At 48.2% G+C, this 16,761-nt stretch overlaps 1 protein-coding gene across 1 annotated transcript in view; it reads right to left on the reverse strand.

Annotated features, from left to right (window-relative positions):
• Positions 1-16,761, reverse strand: part of LOC115180172 (signal peptide, CUB and EGF-like domain-containing protein 1) — a 92,959-nt gene that overhangs the window by 58,544 nt on the left and 17,654 nt on the right. Inside the window, exon 3 of the mRNA XM_029742052.1 lies at positions 16,578-16,703. Coding sequence (XP_029597912.1) covers positions 16,578-16,703 — 126 coding nt within the window. The remainder of the gene's footprint in view (positions 1-16,577; positions 16,704-16,761) is intronic.

Here is a 16,761-nt window from a genome sequence, read left to right on the forward strand (position 1 = left end):
GGTCCGTGATTGAGCACAAGGCAGTGCGTTTTGTGTTTAGTCTGGTGGTTGATCAGATGTGTTTGTGTGTTTAGAGACGGTAGCAAGGCGGTACAGACACACGCACACTGATGATGTCACAGAGGAGACGGAGAACTGGACAGAGAGTGTTCCGTCCTCCATGAAAACACCCACTCACCACCTATCAAGGTTTCCTAACCGTCCTCCATGAAAACACCCACTCACCACCTATCAAGGTTTCCTAACCGTCCTCCATGAAAACACCCACTCACCACCTATCAAGGCTTCCTAACCGTCCTCCATGAACACACCCACTCACCACCTATCAAGGTTTCCTAACCGTCCTCCATGAAAACACCCACTCACCACCTATCAAGGATTCCTAACCGTCCTCCATGAAAACACCCACTCACCACCTATCAAGGATTCCTAACCGTCCTCCATGAAAACACCCACTCACCACCTATCAAGGTTTCCTAACCGTCCTCCATGAAAACACCCACTCACCACCTATCAAGGATTCCTAACCGTCCTCCATGAAAACACCCACTCACCACCTATCAAGGATTCCTAACCGTCCTCCATGAAAACACCCACTCACCACCTATCAAGGTTTCCTAACCGTCCTCCATGAAAACACCCACTCACCACCTATCAAGGTTTCCTAACCGTCCTCCATGAAAACACCCACTCACCACCTATCAAGGCTTCCTAACCGTCCTCCATGAAAACACCCACTCACCACCTATCAAGGTTTCCTAACCGTCCTCCATGAAAACACCCACTCACCACCTATCAAGGTTTCCTAACCGTCCTCCATGAAAACACCCACTCACCACCTATCAAGGTTTCCTAACCGTCCTCCATGAAAACACCCACTCACCACCTATCAAGGTTTCCTAACCGTCCTCCATGAACACACCCACTCACCACCTATCAAGGATTCCTAACCGTCCTCCATGAAAACACCCACTCACCACCTATCAAGGTTTCCTAACCGTCCTCCATGAAAACACCCACTCACCACCTATCAAGGCTTCCTAACCGTCCTCCATGAAAACACCCACTCACCACCTATCAAGGCTTCCTAACCGTCCTCCATGAAAACACCCACTCACCACCTATCAAGGTTTCCTAACCGTCCTCCATGAAAACACCCACTCACCACCTATCAAGGCTTCCTAACCGTCCTCCATGAAAACACCCACTCACCACCTATCAAGGCTTCCTAACCGTCCTCCATGAAAACACCCACTCACCACCTATCAAGGTTTCCTAACCGTCCTCCATGAAAACACCCACTCACCACCTATCAAGGATTCCTAACCGTCCTCCATGAACACACCCACTCACCACCTATCAAGGTTTCCTAACCGTCCTCCATGAAAACACCCACTCACCACCTATCAAGGTTTCCTAACCGTCCTCCATGAAAACACCCACTCACCACCTATCAAGGATTCCTAACCGTCCTCCATGAAAACACCCACTCACCACCTATCAAGGTTTCCTAACCGTCCTCCATGAAAACACCCACTCACCACCTATCAAGGATTCCTAACCGTCCTCCATGAAAACACCCACTCACCACCTATCAAGGTTTCCTAACCGTCCTCCATGAAAACACCCACTCACCACCTATCAAGGTTTCCTAACCGTCTTCCATGAAAACACCCACTCACCACCTATCAAGGTTTCCTAACCGTCCTCCATGAAAACACCCACTCACCACCTATCAAGGTTTCCTAACCGTCCTCCATGAAAACACCCACTCACCACCTATCAAGGTTTCCTAACCGTCCTCCATGAAAACACCCACTCACCACCTATCAAGGTTTCCTAACCGTCCTCCATGAAAACACCCACTCACCACCTATCAAGGTTTCCTAACCGTCCTCCATGAAAACACCCACTCACCACCTATCAAGGTTTCCTAACCGTCCTCCATGAAAACACCCACTCACCACCTATCAAGGTTTCCTAACCGTCCTCCATGAACACACCCACTCACCACCTATCAAGGTTTCCTAACCGTCCTCCATGAAAACACATCTGACAGGTGGTCTAAATACCAAGCTCTGTCCCAAATGGCACCCCATTACCTACATAGTGCACTACTTTTGACTAGGGAATAGGCTGCCATGTCAGACATGGACCAAAACTCTTCCCCTTACTCCAGTGCAACAACTGGCCCGTGTTTATTTAACCTAGGAACTCGGTGATAGTGGAGGACAGTAACTGGCTCCATCCGTCATCCATCACAAACCGCTAAGTGAAATGAAAGAGGAGCAACGTGACCATTTCCCCTTGTGATTAGAGTGCAGGTCTTTACAGGGAGGAAATGAGAGGACGAGGCTCTGGTTGGGCAGACAGTGCTAAGCGCTAAGGCAGCGTGGAGCCGGGAGACTCTGTCTCTCTAATCTCATCTAGTCAGGTCTGTCTGCTTCTCTGTGATCTGAAGATCTGAGGTGATGCAATCGCCCGGCCGGCCGTCTGTCTCCGTCTGTCTGCGTCTGCCTGTCTCACCCACTCATAAACAACCAAGATCAGGGTGAAAGGGCCTCAAAAAAACAGCTGATCCCTGGTTTACTTTCAGGGAGCTACAGTAGGTCCTGGTTCCAGGGAGGAGGCCATACAGTACTGGGCTGACTGCACAGTGAGTGGTGAGGGGTGATCAGGGCCTGTTTGTCAAGGAGATTAAGAGAGCTTGCTGTCTGTGTGTACCACGGCCTGTCTGTCTGTCTGTCTGTCTGTCTGTCTGTCTGTCTGTCTGTCTGTCTGTCTGTCTGTCTGTCTGTCTGTCTGTCTGTCTGTCTGTCTGTCTGTCTGTCTGTCTGTCTGTCTGTGGAGACAGAGTTTGTATATATTTTGATGGCACTGAGTTAGTCAGAGAGCTTTACAGCTCTGAGTGGCATGTAGGATGGTCTTCATGCCAGGCTGTAAAGGGCTTTATGATTATCACTACTGGACCACTGTAGAACACACAATGGAGGATCACTGGACCTGGTGCTCCTAACTTACGGTCTGAGACGGAGTCCACTGACAGCCAGGTCAGCCCAGGCTTAATACACCCAGAACAGACCTGTGATTCTGTGTCACACTGCCTGAAATAGAAAGCCACAACATCCTCTCTACCTCTTCCTGTATGTCCCCCTCTCTGGCACCAGTCCTCTACCTCTTCCTGTATGTCCCCTTCCCTGGCACCAGTCCTCTACCTCTTCCTGTATGTCCCCCTCTCTGGCACCAGTCCTCTACCTCTTCCTGTATGTCCCCCTCCCTGGCACCAGTCCTCTACCTCTTCCTGTATGTCCCCCTCTCTGGCACCAGTCCTCTACCTCTTCCTGTATGTCCCCCTCTCTGGCACCAGTCCTCTACCTCTTCCTGTATGTCCCCCTCTCTGGCACCAGTCCTCTACCTCTTCCTGTATGTCCCCCTCCCTGGCACCAGTCCTCTACCTCTTCCTGTAATGTCCCCCTCTCTGGCACCAGTCCTCTACCTCTTCCTGTATGTCCCCCTCCCTGGCACCAGTCCTCTACCTCTTCCTGTATGTCCCCCTCCCTGGCACCAGTCCTCTACCTCTTCCTGTATGTCCCCCTCCCTGGCACCAGTCCTCTACCTCTTCCTGTATGTCCCCCTCCCTGGCACCAGTCCTCTACCTCTTCCTGTATGTCCCCCTCCCTGGCACCAGTCCTCTACCTCTTCCTGTATGTCCCCCTCCCTGGCACCAGTCCTCTACCTCTTCCTGTATGTCCCCCTCCCTGGCACCAGTCCTCTACCTCTTCCTGTATGTCCCCCTCTCTGGCACCAGTCCTCTACCTCTTCCTGTATGTCCCCCCCCTCCCTGGCACCAGTCCTCTACCTCTTCCTGTATGTCCCCCTCCCTGGCACCAGTCCTCTACCTCTTCCTGTATGTCCCCCTCACTGGCACCAGTCCTCTACCTCTTCCTGTATGTCCCCCTTTCTGGCACCAGTCCTCTACCTCTTCCTGTATGTCCCCCTCCCTGGCACCAGTCCTCTACCTCTTCCTGTATGTCCCCCTCCCTGGCACCAGTCCTCTACCTCTTCCTGTATGTCCCCCTCCCTGGCACCAGTCCTCTACCTCTTCCTGTATGTCCCCCTCCCTGGCACCAGTCCTCTACCTCTTCCTGTATGTCCCCCTCCCTGGCACCAGTCCTCTACCTCTTCCTGAGGTAGAGGACTTTATTGTCTCCTATTCATTTTTCTCTCTCTCTGTCTCTCCTGCTCTCTTTCTCTCCCTCTCTCTGTCTGGGACCCCTGTCTGAGTTCCGGACATATCTTCATGTGGGTTAGACTGCTTTTATTTGAGTGCTGGCTTTACCTGGCAACATTCTCTCTCGTCGGAGCATTTAGGCTGTCGGCTTGTTAAGTCCCAGGACAGAGGCCTTCAGGCCTTGTTAAGCGTTAGGGGGAGAGGAAAGACTTTACTGTCATGCTAACACAGAGAGGAGAGGAGAGGAGAGGAGAGGAGGGGAAGGGAGGGGAGGGGAGAGGAGGGGAGGGGAGAGGAGAGGAGAGGAGGGGAGGGGAGAGGAGGGGAGAGGAGAGGAGAGGAGGGGAGGGGAGGGGAGAGGAGGGGAGGGGAGGGGAGGGGAGAGGAGGGGAGAGGAGAGGAGAGGAGAGGAGAGGAGAGGAGGGGAGGGGAGGGGAGAGGAGAGGAGAGGAGAGGGAGAGGAGAGGAGAGGAGAGGAGAGGAGAGGAGAGGAGAGGAGAGGAGAGGAAAAGAGCCTTGTCTGGTGTGTGTTTTATCTATGCACACATCATGTTCCAGTGTAAGGCAGTGAACTCCATTTACATTTGATCTGTCTGCATGCCTTTGTGAGTGTCTGACAAAATATAGGCCTACTGTATATATTGTTATGGTGTCTAATAACCCTTTAAATATAGTGTTTTATTCTTAGGTACTGTACATACAGCTTAGTCTACCCTTCCTTCCCTCCCTCCCTACCCCATCTCTCCCTCGATGGTCTCTCCTCCTGCCCCATCACCTCCCCTCTCTCATCTTCCCTCCCCTCCATTCTCCTCTGTCCCCTCCTCTCCCCTCTTTCCTCCCCTCTGCCCTCTATTGCTGTATTCACCTGCCAAAGTATCTCAAAAGGCTTTACAGTCTAAGGAGAGCAGAGGGCCCTTTAAAAGATGGAACAAAACCAGCGATGCCAGTATTTCAACAGCTCAATGGTTTCAGCCAGACCTCTTCAAGTCCCTGGTCCCTGGTCCCAGGTGATTAGGAGAGAGGGACCAGTGGGACTGACAGGAAAATGACAAATAAAGACGAAAACTGTTAAATCGAAAGTGATAGATTCATGCGTGAGGGAGGATCTAACTGTCTGGTTTAGAATAATACACTGTGTTTAGCTGAGCAGCTCTCTCAAGCCTGACTGTAGAGAGACATGTCACAGCGAGGCTGCAGGGTGAAACAGCATCTGTTCAGAGCTCTACCAAGCAGATGTCCTCTGTAGCATCCACCTCCCACAAGCCAACACAATCCACCATCTAGCATCCAATATACATTTCTCTACACAATATACCCCATGGCACACCTCACTACTCTCCTTCTCCCAGTCCCATCCACTTATCACTAAGCCCTACAGGCAAACCTCACCACTGTCCTGAGCCAAAATGCACGACCTTCTAGACCTGCACTACAATCTGGAGCTGATCTCTTAGAAGACCCCGATTGAAGTTGAAAGCTTTCTCATCTCCCTTTGTCCCTATAGACAGTGGTGTAAAGTACTTAAGTAAAAATACTTTCAGGTATTACTTAAGTCGTTTTTTGGGGTATCTGTAGTTTATTTTACTATTTATATTTTTGACATTTACTTTTACCTTACTACATTATTAAAGAAAATAATGTTCTTTTTACTCCATACATTTTCCCTGTCACCCAAAAGTATTTGTTACATTTCGAATGCTTAGCAGGACAGGAAAATGGTCCAATTCACACATTTATGAAGAGAACATCCCTTGTCATCCCTACTGCCTCTGATCTGGCGGACTCACTAAACACAAATGCTTTGTTTGTAAATTATGTTTGAGTGTTGGCTATCTGTAAATTAAAAAAACAAGAAAATTGTGTCATCTGATTTGTGAAGGAATGTGTAATGATGTATACTTGTACTTTTGATACTTAAGTATATTTAAAACCAAATACTTTTAGACTTTTTCTCAAGTAGTATTTTACTGGGTGACTTTCACTTTTACTTGAGTCATTTTCTATTAAGGTATCTTTACTTTTACTCAAGTACGGCAATTTGGTACTTTTTCCACCACTGCCTATAGACAGAACTAAACAGATGACATCAATATGACAGAGGCTTTTACTTTAGAGAAATACAAAGAGATACAGAGAAGAGAAGAGAGAGAGCGAGAAAGATCAGAGACAGAGGGAGAGAGAGTGTGTGTGTGTGTGTGTGTGGAGAGAGAGAGAGAGAGAGAGACAGAGAGAGAGAGAGAGTGTGTGTGTGTGGAGAGAGAGACAGAGAGAGAGAGAGAGTGTGTGTGTGTGGAGAGAGAGAGAGAGAGAGAGAGAGAGAGAGAGACAGAGAGAGAGAGAGTGTGTGTGTGTGTGTGTGTGTGTGGAGAGAGAGAGAGAGAGAGAGAGAGAGAGAGAGAGAGAGACAGAGAGAGAGAGAGAGAGAGAGAGAGAGTGTGTGTGTGTGGAGAGAGAGAGAGAGAGAGAGAGAGAGAGAGAGAGAGAGAGAGAGAGAGAGAGAGACAGGGCTGTTGAAGTGTCATCTCCACATTTAATTGATCTTTGCCAACATTTAAACATAAACACTGGCAAGGCACTCTGCAAGTTTAAACTGGAGCCTTTGTTTTGCTTGTGTAAACTCTTATTTGGACGCGATGAGGATGTGCTTGACACAAAGGGGGAGAAGATTGATGGGGAGAGGAGAGGAGGGTAGGAGAAGGGAGGTGACCAGGGTTGGAAATTAACACTCGCCACCTATCAAATGCAGATAGATTTTGTCATTGGCAGGTAAGAATGTATATTTCACTAGCCACGTTGGTGGGTGGTCACACAGAGCATTTGGGACACTTAAAAAAATGAAATTCAAAACCCACATTTAGAAGTTGGTCGAATTGACAAGAACGGCTAGTGAAATGAGACTTTGTCCTCGTGTTTCTTGGCCAGTTACATTGTTTTGTTCACATGCTAGGTTGTTTTTCAATGTTAGCTTTAGTTTGCTGCTAGGAAGACTAGTTGTCATCACAGACAAGCCAGTGCCCAAGTTACCATGGTAACGGCTTGTCCCTTAAAGGGCCAGCTGAAATATTTCAGATTGTGTTTTTGTTTTACTAGGCAAGTCAGTTAAGAACAAATTCTTATTTACAATGACGGCCTAGGAACAGTGGGTTAACTGCCTTGTTCAGGGGCAGAACAACAGATTTTTACCTTGTCAGCTCAGAGATTTGATCTAGCAACCTTTTGTTACTGGCCCAACGCTCTACCCACTAGGCTACCTGCCACTCTAAATTGAGTATGGATCACTCCCAAAAATGTTCTTTCATGATCTTTTAGTCATTGTTCTCCTAGATTTATTTGTGTGCTTCTACATTTCTACTGAGGAGCACATCATGCACTCCTTGTAAAAAATGTCAGTGTAGAGCCCTGAACTATATTAATAAATAAGCCGGATCACTCAGCGTTTTGTGGCAGGACAGGCACTTTGTTGATTCTTGATGTTCTGTTGTAGAACTGTTTATCTGTTTTTATTATTATTTATTATCTAAATGATTGATTTAACATACATTGGTTAAAAGACGCAGGTCATAAAAATGCTATGAAATGAAGTAATATACCCCATGACTTCTTACTTGTAATATATTTTTTGTTTTTGAAACACATTTTTTTGGTGTAATTCTGGAGAATTGTTTTTGGGGCAGGTAAAAAATCTCAGTGGTTGCTATATTTTTTACATTTACCTGCCACAGTGGCTAGTGGACCAAAACATGAATTTCCCATCCTGGAGGTGACGAGAGGAGTAAGACAGATAAAGGGCAGAGGGGTAGAGAGGAGAGGAGGGAAGATGGGAGAAGAGAAACAGGGAAAACAGGGAAATAAATGTGAAGATGCCACTTCCCTGGGCCTCCATGTTTCACCCAGTCTCTCTCTAAAGAGATATTAGCAATAGCCTGTTGGCTAACCCTCACTCTATTTCTCCTCTTATCCCCCCTCTCTCCACGTCTCCCCCCTTTCCTTCCCCCATTATGTCCGTGTTGTCAGAGTTTCAGCATTCTATGAGTCTGCAGTCAGGGCCGCTCCCGCTGTGAAGCCAAGGCACTCTGAGCTAAGACCTCGCGTAAGACTGAAAAGGACGCGTCAGAAAGAAAATAAACTTGTCTGAGCCCTACAGACGTCCGTAGCAAGGCACCAAATGATCAACATAACGGGCCCAGCTGTGTCCACGGCCAAAAACAAAATAAATACAAGTCTAAATCAAAAAGGTTGAAGAGGAACTGAACAGGACCGAGCTTTAATCAGAGTGCACTGCAATTTTGCAATTTTAAATCAATTAGTGCCCTAAACTAATATATGGGACCCTAGGAAACAACTTCCTACACACGTTTGGTTAAGACAGACTGTTCTCTCTTCTCTCTCTCTTCCCCCTCTCCCTCTCTCTCTCCCCCCCTCTCCCTCTCTCTCTACATTTTCTTCTTCCCTTCTGTTTCCCCCCTCCCCCTCTCTCCCCCTTTCCCTCTCCCTCTCTTTCTACATGTTCTTCTTCCCTCCTGTTTCCCTCCCCCTCCCCTCTCTCCCTCTCTCTCTACATGTTCTTCTTCCCTCCTGTTTCCCCCCTCTCCCCCCCCTCTCCCTCTCTCTCTACATGTTCTTCTTCCCTCCTGTTTCCCCCCTCTCCCCCTCTCCCCTCTCCCTCTCTCTCTACATGTTCTTCTTCCCTCCTGTTTCCCCCCTCTCCCCCTCTCCCTCTCCCTCTCTCTCTACATGTTCTTCTTCCCTCCTGTTTCCCCCCCCCCTCCCTCTCCCTCTCTCCCTCTCCCTCTCTCTCTACATGTTCTTCTTCCCTCCTGTTTCCCCCCCTCCCTCTCCCTCTCTCCCTCCTCTCCCTCTCTCTCTACATGTTCTTCTTCCCTCCTGTTCCCCCCCCCCTTCCTCTCCCTCTCTCCCTCCTCTCCCTCTCTCTCTACATGTTCTTCTTCCCTCCTGTTTCCCCCCCTCCCTCTCCCTCTCTCCCTCCTCTCCCTCTCTCTCTACATGTTATTCTTCCCTCCTGTTTCCCCCCCTCCCTCTCCCTCTCTCTCTACATGTTCTTCTTCCCTCCTGTTTCCCCTCCTCTCCCCCTCCCTCTCTCTCTACATGTTCTTCTTCCCTCCTGTTTCCCCCCCTCCCTCTCCCTCTCTCCCCTCCTCTCCCTCTCTCTCTACATGTTCTTCTTCCCTCCTGTTTCCCCCCCTCCCTCTCCCTCTCTCCCTCCTCTCCCTCTCTCTCTACATGTTATTCTTCCCTCCTGTTTCCCCCCTCCCTCTCCCTCTCTCTCTACATGTTCTTCTTCCCTCCTGTTTCCCCCCCTCTCCCTCCCTCTCTCCCTCCTCTCCCCTCTCTCTCTACATGTTCTTCTTCCCTCCGGTTTCCCCCCCTCTCCCTCTCCCTCCCCTCTCTCCCTCCCTCTCCCCTCTCTCTCTACATGTTCTTCTTCCCTCCTGTTTCCCCCCCCCCCTTCCTCTCCCTCTCTCCCTCCTCTCCCTCTCTCTCTACATGTTCTTCTTCCCTCCTGTTTCCCCCCCTCCCTCCTCCCTCTCTCCCTCCTCTCCCTCTCTCTACATGTTCTTCTTCCCTCCTGTTTCCCCCCCTTCCTCTCCCTCTCTCCCTCCCTCTCCCTCTCTCTCTACATGTTATTCTTCCCTCCTGTTTCCCCCTCTCCCTCTCCCTCTCTCTCTACATGTTCTTCTTCCCTCCTGTTTCCCCCCCCTCCCTCTCCCTCTCTCTCTACATGTTCTTCTTCCCTCCTGTTTCCCCCCCTCCCTCTCCCTCTCTCCCTCCTCTCCCTCTCTCTCTACATGTTCTTCTTCCCTCCTGTTCCCCCCCCCTCCCTCTCCCTCCCTCTCTCCCTCCCTCTCCCTCTCTCTCTACATGTTCTTCTTCCCTCCGGTTTCCCCCCCCTCTCCCTCTCCCTCTCTCCCTCCTCTCCCTCTCTCTCTACATGTTCTTCTTCCCTCCTGTTTCCCTCCCTCTCCCTCTCTCCCTCCTCTCCCTCTCTCTCTACATGTTCTTCTTCCCTCCTGTTTCCCCCCTCTCCCTCTCCCTCTCTCCCTCCTCTCCCTCTCTCTCTACATGTTCTTCTTCCCTCCTGTCCCCCCGTCCCTTAATTTCAAAGCAGCAGGTCTTTAGGTTTCTGGTCATCTAGAATTCCGTCAGTCTACTAGAAGTAGTTGGTGTGGAGAAAAAGAACAAGTGGTATTTTCTGGGGTTAATGGCCTTCAGAGCAGTGGAACAGCAATACGCCCTAACAGTGAAGAATCCCACCAGTGTACCACCAGTGATCTCTGATCCCCAGTCCAACTCCCCGACCCAGACCACTGGACCTGATTGTACAGCAGCCTTACTGACGAGTAGCCAGGCTGTTGACAAGACATCACACACCTTAGAGTACATGCAGCACGGACATACAGGGACTGGGAAGTAACAAGGCTGTGTCTATGATTATAGCCCCCAAGATATAACAAATCACATCAAATTGGCTTCAATTGAGCACCTTGGTTCAGCCGCCATATAACAGTCACTTTAGGGGCCTTTGCAACCCGTCTGAGTACAAATCTAGTGGGAAATGTTGTTGGAGCTCTGTTCTGACATCATGTTTACAGCAGTGATTAATGAGACAGAACACAGGAGGCAGGCGGTTACAGTAACCAGACAGACAGACCCTATATTCTCACTAGTCAGTCACGGAATACATGAGACTTTCATTTACAGCCCTTCCAACCTCCAACCCATAATACCAGCCAATTCAACCCATGCTGCCGTATGTGTGAGGCTGTGATAAGTCCCTAGAGATGCGGTTTGCCTGTGACTGTGTTTACTGTCTGCCGTTGTTCCTAGACTAACCATACGTTCACATGTCATTGAGTGAAAGGGTACTTTCACGGGGAGAGACTTTATAAGAAACGCTAATGTTGTTACTGATGAGTCCTACCGTGGAAGTGGACAGATTGTGATTGGTAGATGTCCAGAAACAGTAATTGGGCTTGGCCCAGCAAACTGGGGGTTGACTATGTGTGTCAGTTACGCACGAGCGTTATATAGTTGTTCCTATATCATGCCTATGTGTCACACATGATACTATTTGTGTACAGGTAACTGCCAAAATAAAGGAAACACCAACATAAAGCATCTTAATAGGGCGTTGGGCCACCACAAAACCAGAACAGCTTCAATTCACCTTGTCATAGATTCTACAAGTGTCTGGAACTCTATTGGAGGGATGCGACACCATTCTTCCATGAGAAATTCCATCATTTGGTGTTTTGCTCATCAAACCATTCAGTGGCCACTCGTGCCTTGGTAGCCAAAATAATGGCCTGCCCAGCATTTTTAAATGACTCTAACTGCTTAATTAACTCAGAAACCACACCTGTGTGGAAGCACCTGCTTTCAACATACCTTGTATCCTCGTTCACTCAAGTGTTTCCATTATTTTGGCAGTCACCTGTATCTCCGAGAGTTAGTGATGAGGGGTAAACACGAAAGGTGGCAATGCCAAAATATCCATTGAGTCAATACGCAGGAACTCAACGCTCATTCCTCAAAACAGTTTACACTGTATATCTTCACGCCTCAAATATAGATCACAGACCCCAAATAGTGCCTCCCTGAGCCCCTCTACCTCTCTACCAGTGATCACACCTCAAATAAACATCCTGGACCCCACTACAGCACCTCTACCACACCCCTACCCATCAGCCCTCATAGGGTTTTACAGCCAAACTGTAAAACCCTATGATATAACTACACATATAACTACCCTAAACCCTGATACAGACGCCCATATGAAGGTAGCTGGAACCCGCATACCACTCATTCTACGTCAGCGTTCGTAACTCTTCTGAATACCCTGAGTGTCACCCCATACCTCTACCCGACAGAAATACAGTTGGGGGCACAAAGGAATTACAGCAGTACAGCAGTTTCTGTGGCAAAATATCACTACTAGACGCTAGAGAGCGAGGTTTTTAGTGACCGCAACTGTACCCTCAAAGTCGTGGCACGCAGAGCCCACCCCAACGACCCCATCCACTTGTCTCTCCCTCCAACCTGACTGCGCCAGATCCATCCCTCAGGTATCTTGGTAGCGATGACGCTCCGATCTGCTCCTCTAATACTCCCGTGACATTTGTTACCGAGCTGCTGTCCGCCTCATACCACGTTATGGCAACGCATGGCGACGCAGGGAGAACGGGAGCGCTGGATTGGCTGGGAAGCTGCGACAGAGCCAGGTCATGACCTCCGACGAGGGTGACGTTTTCGCTAAATTCCATTTTTTAAGGAGACAGCGACCGTAGCGCTCTCTATTCATTGTGTCAAATCAGGCAGGCCTCAGCATTGAAAACAAGTTAACAGATGATCTCAGAGAAAAAGTGAGACAGAAGGCAGAGTGCTGAAGAGCTGCTGATAGAATCTTCCTGAATGAAAGCACTTCACTAAAAGAATGGGGATTGGGTAACCAGTTGTGGAGAAGTGATGCCATTCCCTGAGCCACACCTAATGGCTCTGACTGATGTTGAGTGATTCACCACCTCGATGCTCTGTCAAGGACAACTATAATGACTGCTGACAGAATGACAGACAGAAAGAAACGAGAACGAAAAAGAGAAACCAATGACAGATGGAGGGAAAATTGAGAGATGAAAAGGATAAAAGAGGTGAAGAAGAGAGGACGAAGACAGACAGACAGACAGACAGACAGACAGACAGACAGACAGACAGACAGACAGACAGACAAGGAAGAGAAGAACGCCGGGAGAGAGAGAGAGATAGAAAGCGAGGGAGCTCCTGGAAGCAGCAGTGGACTCTGAGCGGTGTGCGCCGGCCCTTGGCGGTCCTGCCTCTGTTCTCATCCCCATCATCATTCTGTGTTGTATTTGAGACATTCCGCAATAAAGATGTCAATTTGAGAGCAAGTCCATTGCCTCTGGGGGAATGGCTTGGACAGCCTCCAATTCCCATCCACCGCCAAGATACCCAAGAGAATACAGAGGGAGAGGAGGGAGAGGAGGAGGAGGAGGAGAGAGAGAGAGATAGAGAGAGCGAAAGAGAGAGATAATTAGGTATGGATTGGCAGTAACACACAGTGGAATCAAGTTTAGAACCAGGATTAGAAATTAATACAAAATTAAAAAGATACTAAAGCACTTGTCATTGTACTTTTCATTATTTAAATGACTGATCCTGATTAAATTGCATCATAAATGTCTGATAGTGATTAAGTGTCGTCATAACCCGCTGGGCACAGATGTCCATTCAACGTCTATTCCACGTTGGTTCAACGTTCATTTTGTTGAAATGACGTGGAAACGACGTTGATTCATCCAGTGTGTGCCCAGCGGGAAATGTCTGATTAGAAGTGTTTGATTTCTCCCTTGACTGCTTTCCGATCCCTCCCTTTGAACTCTCCATTCACGGCTAATTAGTGTCTGTTTATTAAAACTACATCTCATCAGCATAGTCTGGTTAATGACCTTTTAACAGACGTGGCCAATTTCCTCCACTCAGTGGAGTGGCAGTGTGACGACCAGAGAACCCTCTATAACCACTTGGACACAAATACCTGGGTTCAAATAGAACATTATTTCATTTTTAAATACTTTAACTGGGCTTGATTGATCTTGCCGGGTGCAATGGAATCAATAGGACAGTCGCCAAGTTGCAAACCTTATCCATCTGGCACTCCAGGCAGACTAGAACAAACGCTGAAAGTATTCCAAAGATTTTGAATAGTATTTGAACCCAGGTCTGCTGACACACAGCCAGCATGTGGCCAATTGATTCTTTCCAAGTGGCCACAAACACATGCAGTAAATCTCTCTCCCTCGTGTTAATTTTCTTTAGTTCACCACAACACACACAATCCGACGAGCGCTCTGCATCCAGCCACCGACAACACAACAGCTGCAGACACTTAAAACACATACACCGGCAGACAGACAGGCACACTGAATTAGAAAAACAACACCAAAACATTAGCTAGCTATCAAACAGGCTTCAAGCAATCCCCCCGTGTCCCTATCCCGCCTTGCTAAACAGAAAAACGGACAGATTTCAAGTATGGTATTTCATCCTTGAACCTAAATAAGAGGGTAGCCTAGGTTATTCATTTTCTCTGACATGTTTCCTTCCTTTGTCCATTTGCAACCAGTAACATAAACATTTGACATGCCAAGTTGAATTCTGGGACGTAACAACAGGCGTAACACCAAAGTGACATTTTTAAGCGTTAGAAATGATACAATGGCATTGCTGTGGAGACACCAGTGTTGTCCTGGTTCTAACAGAGGGTGGGTTAGGGTTAGGAGGAATGGGAGTGCCCTTCTCTGGTGACCTCTGTCCTCTCTGACAGGCTGAAAACAAGTGTGTTTATGTTTATGGTGTGTGTGGGGGGGGGGGGGGGGGGGGTTGGGGTATGAGGGCGTTGCAGGGGAACTTGAGGCGGGAACAGAAAAGCTCATCATCACTGAAGAGTCAGTGAGGCCAAACCCAGACTAGACCAGAGACGACCATGTACAAATACTAATGCATCCATCCATGTGCTTGTGTATATTCAATACACATTATTCCACATGTCTCTCTATCACCAGAGTTATACAGCAAGTAACTGCATGTTTTTCATGATCAGTAAACATCATGTATTTTCAGATACGTGAGCATGACCGTTGCCTATCCATTTGGCATGTAGCTAGCTAGCTAGCAAAGAAAACATGTCATTTAGCTCGCTTCATCAGAGTTTAGCCTTTTGGAAAGAGCTTAACATCGGCACGGCCTCGTCCTGGTAAATCTGTCAGTTGGACTACTGTCGTCACCAGTTAGATGACGAGCAAATATAGCCATCTAGTTTATCCCCTGAAAGTTAGCTTGTTAACAGGCCATATTGACGTGATCTGTTATTAGCTAGTTAGCCAATTTGCTGTGGTCCATCAGTCACCGTAGCCTATCACGTCTGTCAGCAGCAGTCATGATTAAACACTGTTAACAACGTTGACGAGGGGATAATGTTAGCTAACTTCGCTAGGTAGGCCTACGTTGATTGGAGAAAAAAGTACATTAGGTCTACTTACCACGATGTTTATGCCAACTGAACAAAGTTTCTACCGGTTGCTGGCAAAGTAAACACGATCAGCTAACAGTACAACGGCTGCTTGACAGGCAGACCCCACAAAGGATGGGAAATGAACCTAAACCACTCACACCAATCAGGTATAGTTCACTTTTAATGGTGGCCAATATTGAGAGATACATGATGAGATACACATTTATTTGACAATCCCTTGAAAATGGCACGCAGTTGTCAATGGTTTTAGAGGAGCTGGGGGTCTCCTTGCTCCCCGGGCAGGCAAATCGAACGCTCTGTACCTTAGTATTATGTGTTATAGATAATGACCTATTTGTTCCGTTTCCAAGAGTTTTTCCGTTCCGTGCCTACTGAACACCACCCAGGACTCATCTCTCAGTCAGACACAATCAGCAGTCACAAAGTTAATCACATGGGACTCACACTGTAACAACATTCTCCAGGGGAGGTTTCAGGAGTATCTAACTCAGCCATTCCTGACTACACCTAATGGCATGTTCCTCTCCCCCCTACTCCCCCTCCCTCCCTCCCTCCCTCCCTGGCTTCACAGAATCAGACATAATACCTACAAATGCCAAAACATGTCCCACCAAAAAATGTTTGGGTTGCGGGCAAGGGCATCCAAACTACACATTTAGATTTTGCTTGCGTCAATCAGCGGGGCGGGGAGCGAAAAGATGAAATGTGTCTAAGCACATCCAAGCAGAACCGGCATGTTGCAGGAGAGCAGAAACACATTTGTCTGCCTGCCACTAAGTCAATAAGAGAAGGCCGAGACTAAATGGGCTGGATCTGTCAGTCAGTGCACGTTGCAGATGCCCCAGACAGATATCTGTAGGAGATATCTAGCTGAGGAAGAGAAGAACTCTTCAACCCTGAGCGCCCTCCCAAAACGAAACCCAAAGAATGAAATGAGCATAAAACAGCTAAAATAATGTCCTCCAAAATGATGACAGAGACTCTCTGGAGAACGAAGAGAGCTGAGAGCCAGACAGACAAACCGCATAGCAGATAGAGTGCACAGTACACGCACACACGCACACGCACGCACACACACACACAAACACACACACACACAAAGGTATGCATGCACACACAGACGCACACACACACATGCAGATAGACACAGAGCAGAATAAGAACACACAGGAAGGGAAAGATCCAAAGACAGCACAGTCTCATACAAACATAAATGACAGACTTGGATAGGTTGCACTTTTGAGTTTCAAAGGGGGTTAGGAGGACTTGCACACTCACCCAGACAGTTGTGTCCGTCGTGGGCCAACATGAATCCGTCGTAGCAGGTGCACCTGTAGTTGCCCGGGATGTTGATACACTCGTGGACACAGCCTCCGTTGTACTCATTCTCACACTCGTCCATGTCTGAAACAGAGAGTCATAGAAGACCAATGAGAAGGGTGGAGAGGAATTACTGTCGCCA

Source organism: Salmo trutta, chromosome 40 (assembly GCF_901001165.1).
Source record: "Salmo trutta chromosome 40, fSalTru1.1, whole genome shotgun sequence".
Lineage (NCBI taxonomy): Eukaryota > Metazoa > Chordata > Actinopteri > Salmoniformes > Salmonidae > Salmo > Salmo trutta.